The sequence below is a fragment of the Haliaeetus albicilla genome, chromosome 7 (assembly GCF_947461875.1).
Source record: "Haliaeetus albicilla chromosome 7, bHalAlb1.1, whole genome shotgun sequence".
NCBI classification, from domain to species: Eukaryota; Metazoa; Chordata; class Aves; order Accipitriformes; family Accipitridae; genus Haliaeetus; species Haliaeetus albicilla.
This window is the reverse complement of record NC_091489.1, coordinates 38,632,149-38,648,233: the sequence shown is the minus strand read 5'-3', so window position 1 is coordinate 38,648,233 and position 16,085 is coordinate 38,632,149. Positions and strand designations below refer to the sequence as shown.

At 48.7% G+C, this 16,085-nt stretch overlaps 1 protein-coding gene across 2 annotated transcripts; it reads left to right on the top strand.

Moving 5' to 3' along the window:
- Positions 1–559: 559 nt before the first annotated feature.
- HYOU1 (hypoxia up-regulated 1) lies at positions 560–15,985 on the top strand. 2 transcript variants are annotated; one of them, XM_069787823.1, is made up of 24 exons: positions 560–732; positions 954–1,047; positions 2,316–2,394; positions 2,679–2,833; positions 2,939–3,015; positions 3,962–4,143; positions 4,749–4,864; positions 5,631–5,814; positions 6,247–6,381; positions 7,281–7,363; positions 7,463–7,595; positions 7,845–8,032; positions 8,311–8,449; positions 8,562–8,622; positions 9,394–9,476; positions 10,095–10,283; positions 10,465–10,664; positions 10,834–10,921; positions 11,542–11,664; positions 12,031–12,164; positions 12,683–12,767; positions 13,183–13,435; positions 14,288–14,377; positions 14,923–15,985. In XM_069787823.1, the coding sequence occupies exons 1-24, from the start codon at positions 657–659 to the stop codon at positions 14,982–14,984; spliced, it is 3,009 nt and encodes a 1,002-aa protein (XP_069643924.1). In that variant the 5' UTR covers positions 560–656; the 3' UTR covers positions 14,985–15,985. The 2 variants fall into 2 exon arrangements, with proteins under 2 accessions (XP_069643924.1, XP_069643925.1); XM_069787824.1 differs by having other exon boundaries at positions 561–732; positions 14,294–14,377.
- The last annotated feature ends 100 nt before the right edge of the window (positions 15,986–16,085 follow it).

Sequence of the window (16,085 nt, the reverse complement as noted above, 5' to 3'; positions counted from 1 at the left end):
CGGGCTGGGGCTGGGGCACTGGAGGGGGCACTGGGATGCGTGGGGGGGGCACGGAATCGGGCGGGGGGAGCCGGCAGGGCCCCGAGAAGGTGCAGGAGGCACCTGATGGGCCGGAGGGAAGGGAACTGGGGACACGGGGACGGGACTGGGGGGCTCCGGCGGGTGGGGCGGGGCCAGGAGCAGAGGCGGGGCCGGGGAGGGAGGCGGGGCCCGGATCAGGGGCCGGGCCCGGGAGCAGAGGCGGGGCCCGGTGGCGGCGAGGTGCATCTCGGCCGCCAGGGGGCGCCCGCGCAAAGCAGTCGGGCCGCACGTGGCTCTGTTGCCTGGCCGGCGCGCGCTCGCGCGCGACGCCACCGCGCACGCGCGCGCATGACGCCCCACGGCGCGCGCCCCACCGACCTTCTCCCGCTGCCCCGCCCCGGCGCTCCCGGCCAATGGGACCGAAGCTCTCGTCGTGGCCGCTTCCGGCTTCCCCCGACGTGGCCCAATGGGGTCGCGCGGGCCGCCGGGATTGGCGCGCGGGGTCCCGGCGCCGGCGGCCGCGCCAATGAGCTGGCGCCGCGTCCGGGCCGGGGGTTGCGCGAGACGCCGGGGCCGCCGCTTGCAGCACCTGCCGGCGGGCCGGGCCGCGCCGCGCCGGGTCGGGCCGGGACGAGATGGCGGCGGGGATGGTGCTGGTGCCCTGCTGGCTGCTGGCCTGGCTGCTGCTCTCCTGCCGCCTGCCCGGCGCGGGTACGTGGGGCGGCGGGGCCCCCGGGCCCGGTGCCGGCGGCTGTCGGGGAAGGCGCGGGGCTGTGAGCGGGCCGCCCTGCCCCCCCTCCCGCCGCCCTTCCCTCCCCACGACCCGTCCGGCTTTACGGGCCGTCCGGGGCCGCCCGGGGCCGGGAAGAAGCTTGGCCTGGTGCCGCCTGGCTTCTCACCGGCGGCTTTTTCTCTCCCCTCCCGTGCTGCAGGGTCCGTGGCGGTGATGTCGGTGGACGTGGGCAGCGAGTCGATGAAGATCGCCATCGTGAAACCCGGGGTGCCGATGGAGATCGTCTTAAACAAGTAAGCGGCTGCCCCTCCAGCCCGTCCCCGCGCTGATACCGCAGACGTACCGCGGGGGGCTTCCCTCCCTCTTACCGCGGCTTGGAACATCACCGCAAGTGCCGTCTGGAGGCAGGGATTTGGGGTGCCCAGGGCTGAACGAACGCTGTTCCCCCGTCGTGAGGGGAACGAACGCGCTCATCCTCTAACTCAGCGTTTTCTGCCTTGCTTCCTGCCACGGGTGAGCAGCTGCCGAGCACCGCGCAGGGCAGCAGTGCAGCTTCGAACCCTGCCTTAGGGGTGCTTGGGTGCGCTTTGGGGGCCTTGCGAGCAAGCAGCTGAAAGCCTGTGTGATTAAGGGCACGTTGCGGTTCAAATGTGAAAGGCCACAGTAGCGCGTTCTTGCCTATCCAGGTAAGAAGAAGTAAGATTCTCAGTTCTCTAAAGGGACCTCAGAGGCAGGTTTGTTTTCCTGCAACTGTTCAGAAACCCATACTTGCTTGTGAAGCACTTGGCTGCTGTGGCTGCGGCCCGTCCCCGAGACACTGAATGAAAAACCTGCAGTTGGGAGAGGATGTACGGTCAGGACCATCCTCATTTTCTGGGAGTCTAGACTGAGAGACTGGAGATAAATGGATTTTTCACCCAGCTCCCTGAAACTTGGCAGTCGTTGGTGGAATGAGGGAACTGTCTCGCCTTGCTCGCTAGCGGAGGAAAGCAAAAGTAAAGCAAGTCTTGTCTAAGTACGAAGCAGCACATTCTAGAAAGCTATTTGTGAGCCTTTCTTCTTCATGGCAATTCATTTTATTGTAGCCTTATGATAGAGGATTGACAATGTGTTACAAGACATTTGGACGTGGGTAGCGTGCGCTGAGCATAGTGGACAGCTTTAAGTCATTTCGTAGTTATCGTAGTGAAATACTCACCTTGGTGTGCTAATGCTTGAATTGGAGCAGAAATGCATCACCTCTTGTTAAGTTCTCTTGTCTTATGGGAAAAATAACAATCCGCTCACCACAGCTTCAACTGTGAATTTGAAAGATGTCTGTCCGTGTTTCGGTAAAGCCCATTATTTGCCTGTGTCACGAGGAGCATCGGGAGGTATGAAAGCTCTGAAAGGAGGTGCTGCTGTCACAGCCCTTCAGATGAATGGAGGGGAGGCTGGCCTTCATCTCTGTAGGTGGTATCCAAGCACCTTCCCTTAGTCTCTCTGGAATGAAAACAGCGCCTTTTCTCACTAGGAAACTGTTCACCTGTTTCGACTAGTTTATTCCTCTCTTTCTACACAGGGAGTCACGAAGGAAAACACCTGTGGCTGTTTCTTTGAAGGAGAACGAGCGTCTCTTTGGTGACAGCGCACTAGGAATGGTAAGAGTTCTTGTTACTCACTGCGCCAACTGCAGTTTCTGTGCGCAAGATATATGTTCCCGCTGCTGGGTCCTTCATGATAAATGTCCGAGCTAGGAAGCTTTATTTCTTTCTTCTCATCTCCTTGGTGCATTACTGGCTTTCTGTACTGGCGCTTTGTGTGCTGGTCTTGTGCTCCTACCTCCCATAGCAAAAGTTGTTCGCCGCGTAGCTCAGGACAGGTTTGTTTGACAACAGCAAAGCCGAAGAAATGCAGCTGGGTGATGTGCTTTTTCTTTCCGCAGTCCATAAGGACCCCCAAGGTGGCATTCAGATACTTTCAGGATCTGCTGGGCAAGCGTATCGATAACCCCCACGTGGCGCTGTACCAGGCCCGATTCCCAGAGCATGAACTGGTGAAGGATGAGAAGAGGCAGACTGTTATCTTCAAGCTATCCCGGTAAGTGGCTGCTTCTGGGTTCCTTGTGGATGGGACTTTGGCTACCAGGCTCCTACAGCTGACTCTGTTGTTGCTGTAATTTTCTTTCCTGTCTGTTTCTTGTAGAACGATACAATATTCTCCAGAGGAGATGCTGGGGATGGTCCTGAACTATTCACGTGGTCTGGCTGAGGAGTTTGCAGGTTGGAAGGATTTAGCTGTTTCTTATAGTGTCTGTGCGTGCATGTGTTTGTATATTATAGGATTTGAGCAGAGACTAAAGGTGTTTGAAAACCCACGGATTTTTAGAAACAGGACGTTGGGTCTTTTCGGCTGTAGGTTTTAAGCAAGACTTAGTGGCTATCAAATTGTCATTTGTTTCTAATATGATGCGAGTTTGGGGTCTTAATCCTATTCTTGGGGGCAGGCACCCCAGATCCCACCCAACCTTGCAGTGAAGGAGCCTTACAGGCAATCTCTGGAGAAAGAGAGTAAAGCGTTTTCTCAGTGACACATGTGACTAGAGCAGAAGCACGTTGATGGGTAACTGCAGGGGAAGGTGGAAGTGACTCTGTTAAAGTCTGCATTGTAACTGGTCTAGATGAAGACTTGCTGCTGGAGCTGAACTACAAGGAAAGAGCAAAAACTGCCCTCTGTTGTGAAACTTGCTAACAGATAAGAGACTGTCATGCATTTGCTATGCTGTGTTGCTAGTGAAATACCACAGTAATGAAAATTGGGTGAATTTCATTGATGTGTTTGACTTGGATCGTAACTAGGAGGCTGTGTGTTGTTTGGTTAGTAATACTAAAGCCAGTCAAAAGACTTTTGACTCTGGAGAGTGAATGTAATCCAGTGATAAAGTAAGGCTCTATGAAGATAATATTTGTTGAAATCTAAGTCATCCTAACATGTGAAAGAGAGGTCAGTAGATACATGGCTTTGCAAGAATCTGCAAAATCTGCTTGGTTTCAATGAGACACAGTGAGATTCATCCCTAATGATTCTGGCTGCTGATGCTGCTTCAGGATTGCATTCTGTATGAGTCTTTATCATGGATTCTTTGGCTTTGCTACCATCACCCCGTTATAACGAGTCTTTGCACATGGCTACACTGATGGAAAAACATGTTCCCTGCAACTCTTTCAGAGCAGCCCATCAAGGACGCGGTGATCACTGTTCCTGCCTATTTCAACCAGGCGGAGAGGAGAGCAGTTCTGCATGCCGCTCGCATGGCCGACTTGAAGGTGCTGCAGCTGATCAATGACAACACTGCTGTAGCATTGAACTATGGAGTTTTTAGGAGGAAAGACATCAATGCCACCGCACAGGTAGGTGCAGTTGGGAGACGTGGAGAGTCTCGTGCAAGTGCCTGCATGTGGGGGAGAAAGTGCTGGAGATAAAATCACAAGGACTTAACTGTGAGGAATTGGACTCTGCTAGTCAGCCAGTCTCCTCTGTTCTCATGTGTTCATCAAAAAGAGGAAGAGACGAAACCCCTACGTGAATATGTGGTGAAGCCGGAAAGCTTCTGGAGTGAGGGCAGGTGGCTGGGAGTTCCCATTTTGTAAACCTGTGTTTGTTCCTTGCCCATCAACAGTGGGGGGGGAATAACAGCAGTGATTTCCTAAGGTATTGAAAGCCAGACTCCGAAATACTTGATTTTCCTGATGTTGAAGAAACTTTTAAAGAGGAAAGCTTTTTTTTCTGATCTGTGAAATGGATGAAAAAAAGTTTTCTTGTCCGCTTGTGTCAAGCGTGACCCCGAACATCTCCTGTGTTTGATCAAAGTATGAGTCCTGTCATTACGGTATAAAGCCAGGCTAGGGAGCAGATAGTCTTGGCCTGTATCGAGCTCAGACAGCAGTGAGTTCTTTCCTTACTCGTGGGGGATATCCAGGTGTTTCTGCTTCACCGTCCCAGCTTCTCTTTTCAGAATATCATGTTTTACGACATGGGAGCAGGAAGCACCGTTTGTACTATTGTTACGTATCAGACAGTGAAAACTAAGGACTCGGGAACCCAACCTCAATTGCAGATCCAGGGCATTGGGTAAGAATTCAACATGAGTTGCACAAAACCCACAGGTCTCAGGAAAGAAACCATTTGTTTCACAGTCTCTTCTAAATGTGGAATTCTGCAGTGAGGCTTCAGCACAGTAATTTGGATGGCAGAGTGGGAAACGTTTGGAGCAAGAAGGCTCCAATTAGTAATAATTCTGGTGTCACCATCTTGTGCAGAAGGTAACTGAGAACGTCCAGGAACCCAGGAGGCAACCAGTACACTTAATTTGCTTTGGGCTTGCTTTTTTTATAGCTTCAAGCCATTTTAGTGTAATTCAGTTTCCTATAATCTTACAGAAGTAGAGCGTGTCAGCTTGAAAAAGCAGAATACCCTTCTAGAGAGCAATGAAAATGCAGCGTGTTTGCCAAATAAGAAGGGGGGTGCTGTGAATTGCCAGCCCAGCAATTTTAAATCCAAAACATTTATACTCCTGTTTCCAAGAAAATACCTGGGAGCTGAGACAGTTATTCTTTGGCTTCTCAGCAGTTTGCCATGCTTGGCGATAAGGCCTTTACCGTAAACATATTGAAGTTTCCTGCTCAGAGGCTATTGTGGTGATGAATCTTTCTTTTCTTTGTTTCATTATAATGTGTTATTTTTGGAACAACTGTTCTTTCACAGTCAATCACAGCTTGTAATACTGCAGCTACTTTTGACCACTTGCTGCTCTGCACATTTGTGAAATAATACATGAAGTTTGTTTATATTTCAACTCATTTTAAGTTGTTACATCTCTGTTTGTTCTTTTGCTCAGGTTTGACCGTACTCTTGGAGGTTTAGAGATGGAGCTTCGTCTCCGGGACCATTTGGCAAAACTCTTTAATGATCAGCACCCTTCCAAAGATGTCCGAAAGAATCCCCGGGCCATGGCCAAACTACTGAAGGAGGCCAACCGCCTGAAAACTGTCCTGAGCGCAAATGCTGACCACATGGCACAGGTCTGACCTTCTGTCATAGGCTTTCCAGCTTTTCTAGGTCTGAGGGCGGGGCGGGTTAAGGACAGCTGCGTAGGAACACTGTCCCTCTGCAGCATCAGCATGCTGAAGAGCATTGCTCCTGGTGTTCCAGAGGTGGTGGCGGCACTCTCAACTTGTGCCCACTTAGTACCGCTGGTAATTAAATGAGTGGATTGGATGAGAGCTAGTCACGTGAAGCTTGGTAAATAAACTTTTGCTGAGAGAAGCTGTCTGTTTTAGCCGCATTCCATCTTCTCGTCACCTTAGCAATGGCAGGGTTCAGATGAGCGCAGTCAGGTCCTAGTGCCTTGAGAAAGCTGGAACGTTTTGCACACTGTGGGAAGTCAGGCAAAGATTTTGCTTGGAGAATGCTCCACAAATAACTTAATTCTGGTGGGTTTTTTTTCTGGACAGATCGAGGGGCTACTAGATGACATCGACTTCAAGGCCAAGGTCTCAAGGCAAGAATTTGAGGATTTGTGCTCTGACTTGTTCCAGCGAGTCCCAGGACCTGTGCAACAGGCTCTGAGCAGCGCAGAGATGAACATGGTAGGTTTAGGAATGCGTTAACAAGCCTGAAGTTTTTATGTACAGAGCTGCTGTTGTGCAGCATTGGTGGTTGCGTTACTGGCACTGCTGAGAGGTACAGATGCCTGCTGTCGTAATAGAGTAGTGTCGCTGCTGCAGTGAGGTTACTTGCTGCGGTGTCGAGCAGGAGCCTGTCATGGCTCCCTGCGCTATCCACCAGAAACAAAGGACTTGGAGGAGGCGTTTCTTTCTCTTAAAAAACTTTACTCTTGGGCTGGAGGTTTGAAACACTGATCTTTCCTTTCTTTGTCTCGGATGCTGGTTCTGATTGCTCTTCTGAAGTTTTATCTCAAAGAGCCTGGAAACAGCATTATTGCTGTTCAGGCTTCTCCTTTGAGCACTCCCTTTAGAAGCCCTGTTGTGGACCACAGTTGGGCCAAACGTGATGCAGTCCTTTGGAGAGACTTACTGCATTGTTAAATGCTCGCTTGCCAGGGTGCCAGGACACTCTTGAGCATCTTTTGGCTCTGGTAGTCAATGCAAGACACTGAGTCACCTCTTGGAGTCTGTGTTTCCATCTGTTCTGGTCCACCTTGCTGTCCGAATAACTGGCTCCTCTGGCCTTAAACTGTAGTCTGTCTAATTTTGAATCAAGTCCCATGTTTCAGGTGACTTGAAGCAGTGGTCACGTTGTCCCTCTTTGACAAACCTGACTCCAGGTTCCTCATGTTGGCAAGGCTTGTGTCAGCCTGTCTGAGATCTGTCAGGCACTGACCTGCACTGGGATGGCAGGACGTAGCATGGGTGTTCTCAGAGCACCACACCAGTGCGTGGTGACTGGGGAAGGAGCTTAAGGAAGCCCTGAACTTAGCTTTCCAAAATTGCTTTCTCAAGACAAGGTGACTGTTTCCAATCCCTAGGATGGAATTGACCAGGTGATTCTAGTTGGCGGTGCCACACGGGTCCCCAAAGTGCAGGAGGTTTTGCTGAAAGCTGTGGGCAAGTGAGTATGTGAGGCCCCCTTCTAGTCTGTCTCCTATTGACAAGTTGCTGTTTATGGCAGCGGCTGCAAAGCTGACATCTGTTGCTTTTCACTTCATAGAGAAGAACTGGGCAAGAATATCAATGCCGACGAGGCTGCTGCTATGGGTGCAGTCTACCAGGCAGCTGCTCTGAGCAAAGCCTTTAAGGTGAAGCCTTTCGTTGTTCGGGATGCCGCTGTGTTTCCTATCCAGGTAATCATTGGCTTTCTTCCTCTTGTGCAAGGTACAGGCAAATGGGGCTGCGCTGGGAGAAAATCTTCCGTATTGTAGAAGTGCTATTATATCTAAGAAGCCAGGCACATAGAAACATCTGTTGAGAAATACTTACCTGACCCCCAAGTTTTGCACAAGGTAGAGCAGCCAAACATTGCAGAAACGTGACATGAAATGCTGTAGAGGGAGTTTGCAGTTGCCGAGTCATATGTTCTGTTTGTGATGCAGGTGGAGTTTACTCGTGAAGTTGAGGAGGATGATAAATCCAAGAGTTTAAAGCATAACAAGAGAATTTTGTTCCAGCGCATGGCACCTTACCCACAGCGCAAAGTTATCACTTTCAACCGCTACACAGATGACTTTGAGTTCTATGTCAACTATGGAGATCTGTCTTTCCTGAACCAGGATGACATGCGGTGAGTCGAGCCCAGCGTCTGAGCAGACAGCTCCATGGCATTGCAATATGCCTAGCTGGAAAATTTTTTTGGCAGGCAGGCCTACAAATCTGACTGGCCACCAGTGCATATTTGCAGATCTGTTCTCAGAGTTTTATGCGCTTAGGCAAACCAAACCGTGCTGGTTCTTTGCTCTGTGCAGTTGTCCATCGCTGTAAACATGGCTGTGAGAAGTGGTTAGCTGTTCTGCAGCATTGTTATCTTAAGTTTTCTCTCTGCTTTTGTTGCTGTGTCATCAGGATTTTTGGTTCTCTCAATCTCACTACTGTGAGGCTAAAGGGAGTTGGGGACAGTTTCAAGAAGCACTCAGATTATGAATCCAAAGGCATCAAAGCTCACTTCAACATGGATGAGAGTGGAGTACTAAGTCTTGACCGGGTAAGCACCACCCTGTTGTGAAGTTTGTCAGCCTATGTATTTTCCAGTTCTGTCCCTGTCTCTGTTATGGATGGTCCCTGCTTAAAACTAATTCTCTGCTCCCCTCTCCAAGGTGGAATCTGTGTTTGAGACCTTGGTGGAAGACAAGCTGGAGGAGGAGTCAACACTGACAAGTAAATGCTGAGCTTTGATATTCATACTAGTCGTTGTGTTTTACCTGCAGTAGCTGGGATGACTAAAACATATCATTGCTTTGAGCGGAGCAAGCACCCTTGTTTTGGGGTATGGAAGTTAAACGGTTAGCTATAGCCTCTGATTGTGCATACGGCTCCAAAATACCTAAAAGCCTTTTGTGAGTGGCTTCTGGGTGCTGCAAAGAGCTCTGAAATGTCATATGCTCCTAAGGTGACTATGGCATGCGTTGCAACTTGAAAAATAAAAGTAGCTTTCTGGTTGTTCAGCCACAGCAGATCAGTTCTGGAGGTCTGCCCTGAAGGGAAGTCCTGCATCCACAGCCCCGCAGTGTTCTCCTGTCTGGTTGTCTAGGTTGGGGTGCCCTGATCTGTGCTTTGCATTGCTCAGGTTTTAGAGCACAGACTTCCCTACAGAGAGCAGCTGGAAATCTGTATGTGTAGAGGTGAAGGGGAGATGCAGGGACAGCTAATGCAGCCACAGGTTGAAGCTTGAAGCTTTTTAGTTAAAGTTACAAATTTCAGGTCATATTCCAGTAGGGGTAGAGGCCCCAGCTTGTCTGTGCATGCAAAAACAACAGCGTGAGGTCAGGGAAAGAAGAGTTTTCCTGCAGTGTACGTAGCTAACCTACACCGCAAAGGGACCTCCTTGGGGATCATTATGGTTGCGAGGGGAAGAATCGAGAGCTGAAGATTACTTTCTCCCTCCCTTGGATACACAATATTCTGGATTTTTTTGTCTCCCATCGACAGAACTTGGTAATACCATCTCAAGCCTGTTTGGGGGTGGTGGTCCTGTGCCAGAGACTGGAGAGAACCTGACAGACTCGGTTCAGGTGAGCCCAAGGGTAATTGCTAGTGGGAGGGAGCCCCTGGGTCTTGCTATGGCTGCTAAAGAGGCAGCGATTTGTGTGAGCAGAATTAAAGGTGTCTGGCAGCATGTCAGGATTTCAAATGTTGTCACAAAGTGCTTTATTCCTTTGAGTTTCGTGTGGTGTGTGTTTGAAGAAACTTATGCTCTTTTGCTGGCAAGTTCAGCAGTGGCAGACTAGTGTTAAAGGACTTGTTTGTGGGGAAGTCTTTTGTTTCTAAATTGTCCTGTGTGCTCTGTGAGTAGGCTTCTGCCTGTGTGTTGTCTGTGCAGCTGTCTGGCAGGCTCCTTGCTTCCTCCTGGGCCATAAAGGGACAGCTGCCGTTACGCTGGCAGTAGTGACGAGGTTTCTTTCTAGTGAGATGAAAGCTCCTGGTCACGGAGTCATGTTCTGCACTGAAGTAACTCTTAATTCCTATTCTAGCTCAGCACAGTCCCTCACTAATGGCTGCAGTCCCTGTGAGTGCTGTTTTTCACGTGTACATTTTTTGCAGAGGATTATCTGTCCTGTAAAAGATTTGGATGGAATTCCTGTGTTAAAAACACCATTTTGGTTTCCCCTTTACTTGCCTGTGGTGACCAGGAAGAAGAAGAGAGCCTAGCAGAAACGGGTAAAGAAGAGCAGGGGGAGAAGCAAGACCACAAAAGCAGTGCAGAAGATGCCGGTGACGAGCAGGGAGAAGAGAAAGAGCAGTCTCCGGGTCAGGCAGAAACTGCCCCTCCAAAAGCAGAGTCACAGAAGAAGGAAGAAGGCGAGAAATTAGAGTCTCAGGTGAGCATCAGGTTGAAGGAACGGGACTGTGATTTTGGTGTCTGAGGAGTATTTCTGAAACTAATAAAATTCCCACAGTGCTCAGTGGAATTCTTCTTTCCCTGTGAGTGCCCTGCCTTGGAAAAGTTGCAAAATCTGCAAATACGTTCCCTTGCCTGAGAATATACTTTGTCTTTTACAGGATCCCAAAGAAAACAGAGAAACTGTGAAAGAGGAAGAACTGTCTAAAAGTTCTGGTGACAGCACAGTTACCAAAACGGAGGAAGAGAAGAAGATTAAAGCACCCAAGAAGCAGAAGCTTGTCCATGAGATCACCATGGAACTGGATGTAAACGATGTGCCTGACTTGCTGGAGGATGAACTAAAGAGCTCAATGAAAAAGTATGTTTGAAAGGGCTCTGCTAGGGTAAAGCTCTAAATAAAGGAAGTGAATTGCTTTGGAATGGTGATAGCTCACATAGTACTGCTATCCTCAGAAGCTGATGTATGTGATGTAGTGCTCATCTAAAGGCACTTGCTACCTTTGATTTCTGTTCTCTTTGCACGTTAGACTCCAAGACTTGACAGTCAGAGATCTAGAGAAACAGGAAAGAGAAAAGTCAGCAAACAGCTTGGAGTCATTCATCTTTGAGACCCAGGTAAGAGAGGGCTATAAAGAAAAGAGAATTCCTGGAAGGCAGGTAGAAGTGCAGCTTGGCTGATCTGAATGTGGGGGAGTTGCTTGAGCTGGGGGAAGCTGATTTGAAGAGCCCAGGTCTCATCTTTCAGTCACTGTTTCTGCTACCATTAGGCCTCCCAAGGCCATGTGGACTCGGGAGGTTTTCTCAACACAGAATGAATGCTTTCCTTCAGTGTGTCTAATACGCTAAACTTTGGGTTTCCAGTATCCCTTATGTGCACTTACCCATGTGTTTTGGAACAATTGCACTCGGGCTGGAAAGTAGCTACAGCTTCTCAAGTAATCTTGTACAGAAGAGGCAATTAATGTTAAGTGTGTGTGAGATTCTGGTTGTTGCAGCTTTACCATCATACACCTGGTGTGCGCATGTGTCTATATACCTGGTGTATTACCATCATGCTCCTGACAGTGCTAGGAGCAGGAGCTCAGATTTGGGAGGGTTGCATGAGAATCTCCTGGCCAGTGCAGGCAGCACCCCAGGAGTTCACAGTCCACCCTGGTTGCAGGTGGGTGGCCTGGTTGTTTTATGCTTCCCTGCTCAGTGGTGTTTGACAGGAGTGCTTGCTTTGTTCTTTTCAGGACAAGCTTTACCAAGAGGAGTATCAGTTTGTCTCAACGGAGGAGCAAAGAGAAGAAATTTCCAGAAAGCTTAGCGAGGCTTCCAGTTGGATGGAGGAGGAGGGCTATGCAGCCACAACCAAGGTACTGCTGTGTGTAGTCAGGATACCAGTCTGCTGTAACTGCCATAGAAATTGCCACACAGGCTGATAGAGTATTGATCCATCCTGATCCTTTATAACCTGACTCTCGGAAGTTCCTTGCTTCCTTGGTGCACTGTGAACAGAACATAGTATGAAGTTGTTCTTCCAGCCACGGATGCGTCTTCAACAGCTCCAGCAGTAACCTGTTGATTCCACATAAAGTTTAGTTGTGTGGCTTTTTTTGCTGTACTGAAATAGCCTATTCGATAGAGAAAATGACAAAAACTGCAGGTTTAACTTCTGAGGCTTACAATGTTAGATAGTGGGCAAACTAATTTGTCTCCTTTTGCCTTTTCCCCATTTGCAGGAGTTGAAAGACAAGCTTTCAGAGCTGAAAAAGCTTTGTAGAAACCTTTTCTTCCGTGTTGAGGAAAGGAGAAAGTGGCCGGAACGCCTGGCTGCCCTGGAGAGTCTGCTCAACCACTCAACCATCTTTCTCAAGTAAGAGCAAGCTGTTGGGAAGGAGAGTTGTGCAGCTGGTAACATAAGAGGTGTCAACAGAACTTGACCAAATTGTATTGTGGTCTGAAAGTGACTAGCACTTCTTGAGGAAAGAAGACCAAAAGCCTGCTTCCTTGTGCTTGGTTCTGCAGAACACGTTAACAAAAGCACGCAAGCTCTGTTTAAACTGGGGGGACAGGACGTGTCCAACACTGTACGCACTGTTTTTAAGCAGATTTCTCCCTCGTGGTCCTATGGCCTCACCTTTTTTATCTTCCCTGTTTTTCTGCTCTCTTGATAGCTGCCTTTGTTGGCTCTGTATTCCATTCTTAGCATCCAGAGGTTGATTTTAGGACTCTGTTTCCTGCAGATGTAAGAGACATGGGTGCAAAATGTACTAATTGGTTGGTGATGTGCAGTGACCATTTATTATTGCGATTACCGGAGTAGTAAACACCGAGTTACCCATGTATAGTCTGTTTGGTTTAACAAAAATAAACTTTCTTCTTATCTTTAAGGGGAGCCCGAATGATTCCAGAGTCTGACCAGATATTCACAGAAGTGGAACTGGGTACGCTGGAAAAAGCCATCAATGAAACAACGGTAATAAAGGATCAAATGATTCTGGGGGAGGGTGAAGGTGGCCGTTTTGGGTTGCGTTTCCTGTCGTGTACTTGCACTCAAGGTCATGGAATAGAGTGTGCCTGTTTTGTTTCCATGCCACCAGCAGACCTTTTGTGTGTTTCAGTGTTTTCTAATGCCCACCTTGACCCCAGACTGCTTTGTGGGGGACGATGCTTCTTGTGTTGCGTGTGGAGAGTTGTCTCCAGGAGTGGTGGTGTAGCCCAGTAACCTGGCTGCATGCAGTTTTTAGAAGCAGCCACTGGGTTTTGAGGATTTTGTTTCTTTGTTTTGTCCTATGTCTGGTAACTAAGAAGCTGGTGGAAATGTAGCAGGGAGCAGTGGTTCCTGGAACCCAGAAGCATTCAAAAAGCACCTCTTCCCTCCCATCCCACAGATCTGGAAAAATGAGACGCTGGCTGAACAGAACAAGCTCTCTCCTACTGAGAAACCTGTCCTGCTGTCAAAAGATGTAGAGCTGAAGATAGCAGCCCTGGACAGGGAAGTGCAGTATCTCTTGAATAAGGCCAAGTTTGCAAAACCCAAACCCAAAAAGGAGAAGAACACCACAAAAACTGATTCAGGCAAGAATGCTACAGCAACCTCCGAGACTGAGAACACTATCCCTCCCACGGAGGGGAAACAAGAAGGTAAGGAGCAGGTGGGGAGCGTGTGTATAACTCCTAGTATATCATTACTGTGTGTCACACACTCATCTCTCTCTGCCTTGAGTGACAGGGAGCTAAATATGTGAAGACAGTAGTTAACTGTAAAATTAAATGATCCTCCTCTTAATTTTCAAAGTCAGCTGGGAAAATCTACGGATGGCCGTGTCCTTTTCCCCCCACAATTTGTTTGGGTTTTTTTTCTGTGAAGGAACAGAAAGTATTTATAAACTTCCTAGGATGGTTAGTCAGTATCTGTCTCTTTGGCTGGCTGCCTGCCTTAGAAGAAAGGTAAGCCATCAATGAGTTCCGGGTGTCCAGAGCTAGGTATTCAAGGTAGTGTCCTATATCAAGGAATAGAATGAGCTGTTAAGGAGAAAGGTTTGTGGCTTAGATGGATGCCAGGAAAAAACCACAACTCTTGGGACACTAAGACTTGCAGTTTTCTGAAGTTCTTAAGATCCTCTGGTTCTGCATGCCCTGGTCCTTTTAAATCTAGACGGCTGTTTGTCAGCAGAGTTCCCTGTCACTTCCTCTGGCCTGAGTAAGAGATCCTGCTCATAGTCACAGCTCCAAAGGTGACTTGCCCGTGCAAGCAGTGAATCTCCAGGGCTTCTAGGGACGTAAAGCCTGGCAGACAGAGGCAGTGAGAAATAAGGAGCAGTTCTGCAGTGCTTCTCTGAGGGTTGTAGAGAGATCCACCGTGGGAGTGAATTATTACAATCCTGCTGAGGCACCACATCTGGCTTGTTGGTAAACCTTGCCACTAGTCACCTCATCTCCCTACACCTAGTCTCCTGTGTATTCTCCCTTAACTTTTGTTTCTTTCTGCTTTAGACACAGACAAACCTGAGGATATTGGCCCAGCCAAGGAACCTCCTACAGCTGAGAAAGTAGCAATAGATGATGAGCCTGGATCGGACTCCGGTGGGTAAATCCTTGACGAATGGTCTGGAACTTGGTAGCTACAATGCAAGCTGTGTGCTTCTTTGCATCTTTGTAGCTGTAGGAGGTAGTAAGATGGTAGAACCTCTGACTGCAGATCAATTGTTAATTCTGCAAAGAGAAAGACAAAAATTTTGGTTCCTCGCTGTTCCTACATTTTCATTGTTCAGCGTGACGTTCTAATGTACCGCTGCCTCCTGCCTCAGCAGCTGCTTTATGCCTCCGTCACTGCAGTTTACAGCCAGTCCTGTAGCTGTCAGCCTGTCTTTGTTAAAGAACTTATGTGCCAGCCCGTGTTTATTCTGCCACTCCTATTGTGAGGACAGCAGTGTTAAAGAGGTGGAGGGCAGTAATGTCTTCAGCTCTTTGGAGCCGAATATCAGTACCCAAAACATTCCCCCAATTTCTGTACCATAGACCGAGCATTTGCTGGAATACTTAATGAATGAATGTCAGGGACTGTCAACGCTGCTTTGTATGCTGTAAAAACTGTTTCAGTGTGTGACTGAGTTTACTTCATTACACAGGGTCCAAAAAAGAGAAGACGACAGAAGCTGGAGGAGAAAGCAGGAAAAACGATGAGTTATAACACCCCTGCAATCCCACTAGTGTCAACATCTATTTATTTCATGGTTACTTTCTTGTTTTTATAATGGACCTGGTTAGTCATGATGTAAATGGAACACAACAAACAGTCTGACAACAAAATGGGATAGAGATGTAAATTTTTTTTTTTCCTGTCTGGGGATTTTGCCGCTACTAACTTAGTGAATTGGTTCTTGTTTTTCTTTTCTTATGTGTTTAAAGGTGGCAGTGTGCCCACCGCAAATTGTCTCTGTTTGAATACAAAAGTCACCAAAGTGACTTTTCTGTGGAGAGAAAGCAGTAAAGAAACATCATAAGCTTTAGGAAGTAACTTGGAACACAAACTCTGTGTGACACCTCTGGTGAAGATAAATGGGATTAATGCAGAAGCGTATGTAGCCGAGATGGTGTTGTCTTTGCATACGAGGCCCTAGCTTAAAGAAATGGTGTGAGTTCAGCTGACGAGAGGTGTGTTCTCATTTGGATTTGTGGGAAGGTGGAACAGACTTGGGGAGGCGGACGCTCTGTGCTTGGAGGTACGAAGGTGTCTGTTTTCCGTAGACTGTTTGTTAACACCATCTCTCTCCGTGCTCTGTAGCAGAGTCTGAAAACCGTGAATTGAGACTTGACAAAAAGATGCTGTATATAGTTTGCTATAAAATAAAAAGTTCAGACATGGCAACAGTGATGGCAAAGGAGACTGGGAAGGTGTTAGCGCACCTTGTAGTCAGAGTGACAACCGCTGAGGGACCACAGAGGCGGCACAGGGTTGGGCGAAAACGAAACGGGCGAATTTAATCGTAACTGTCCTCCTTCCTCGATATCTTGTGTGCTCGGCCTGGCTTCGTTGTGAACCTCCATCTCCTTGGCCGTGGGACGCTCCCGCTGCTGCAAAACACGAGTGGAGTCTCTGACCAGCCGGTGCGGACGCCTGTGAATGTGCATCTGAATCTCGTTCTCCATTTTGGCCTCTTCAACCAAAAATAAAAAGTACACTTCCTGCCAGTCTCTCAAAAATCGGTTATCCTTCCTTTCGGGGCCGTACGGACGGCTCGCCGGGCGGCGGGGCTGCGGCCGGGCTAGGTGCTGGGCGGCGGGGGGGGCG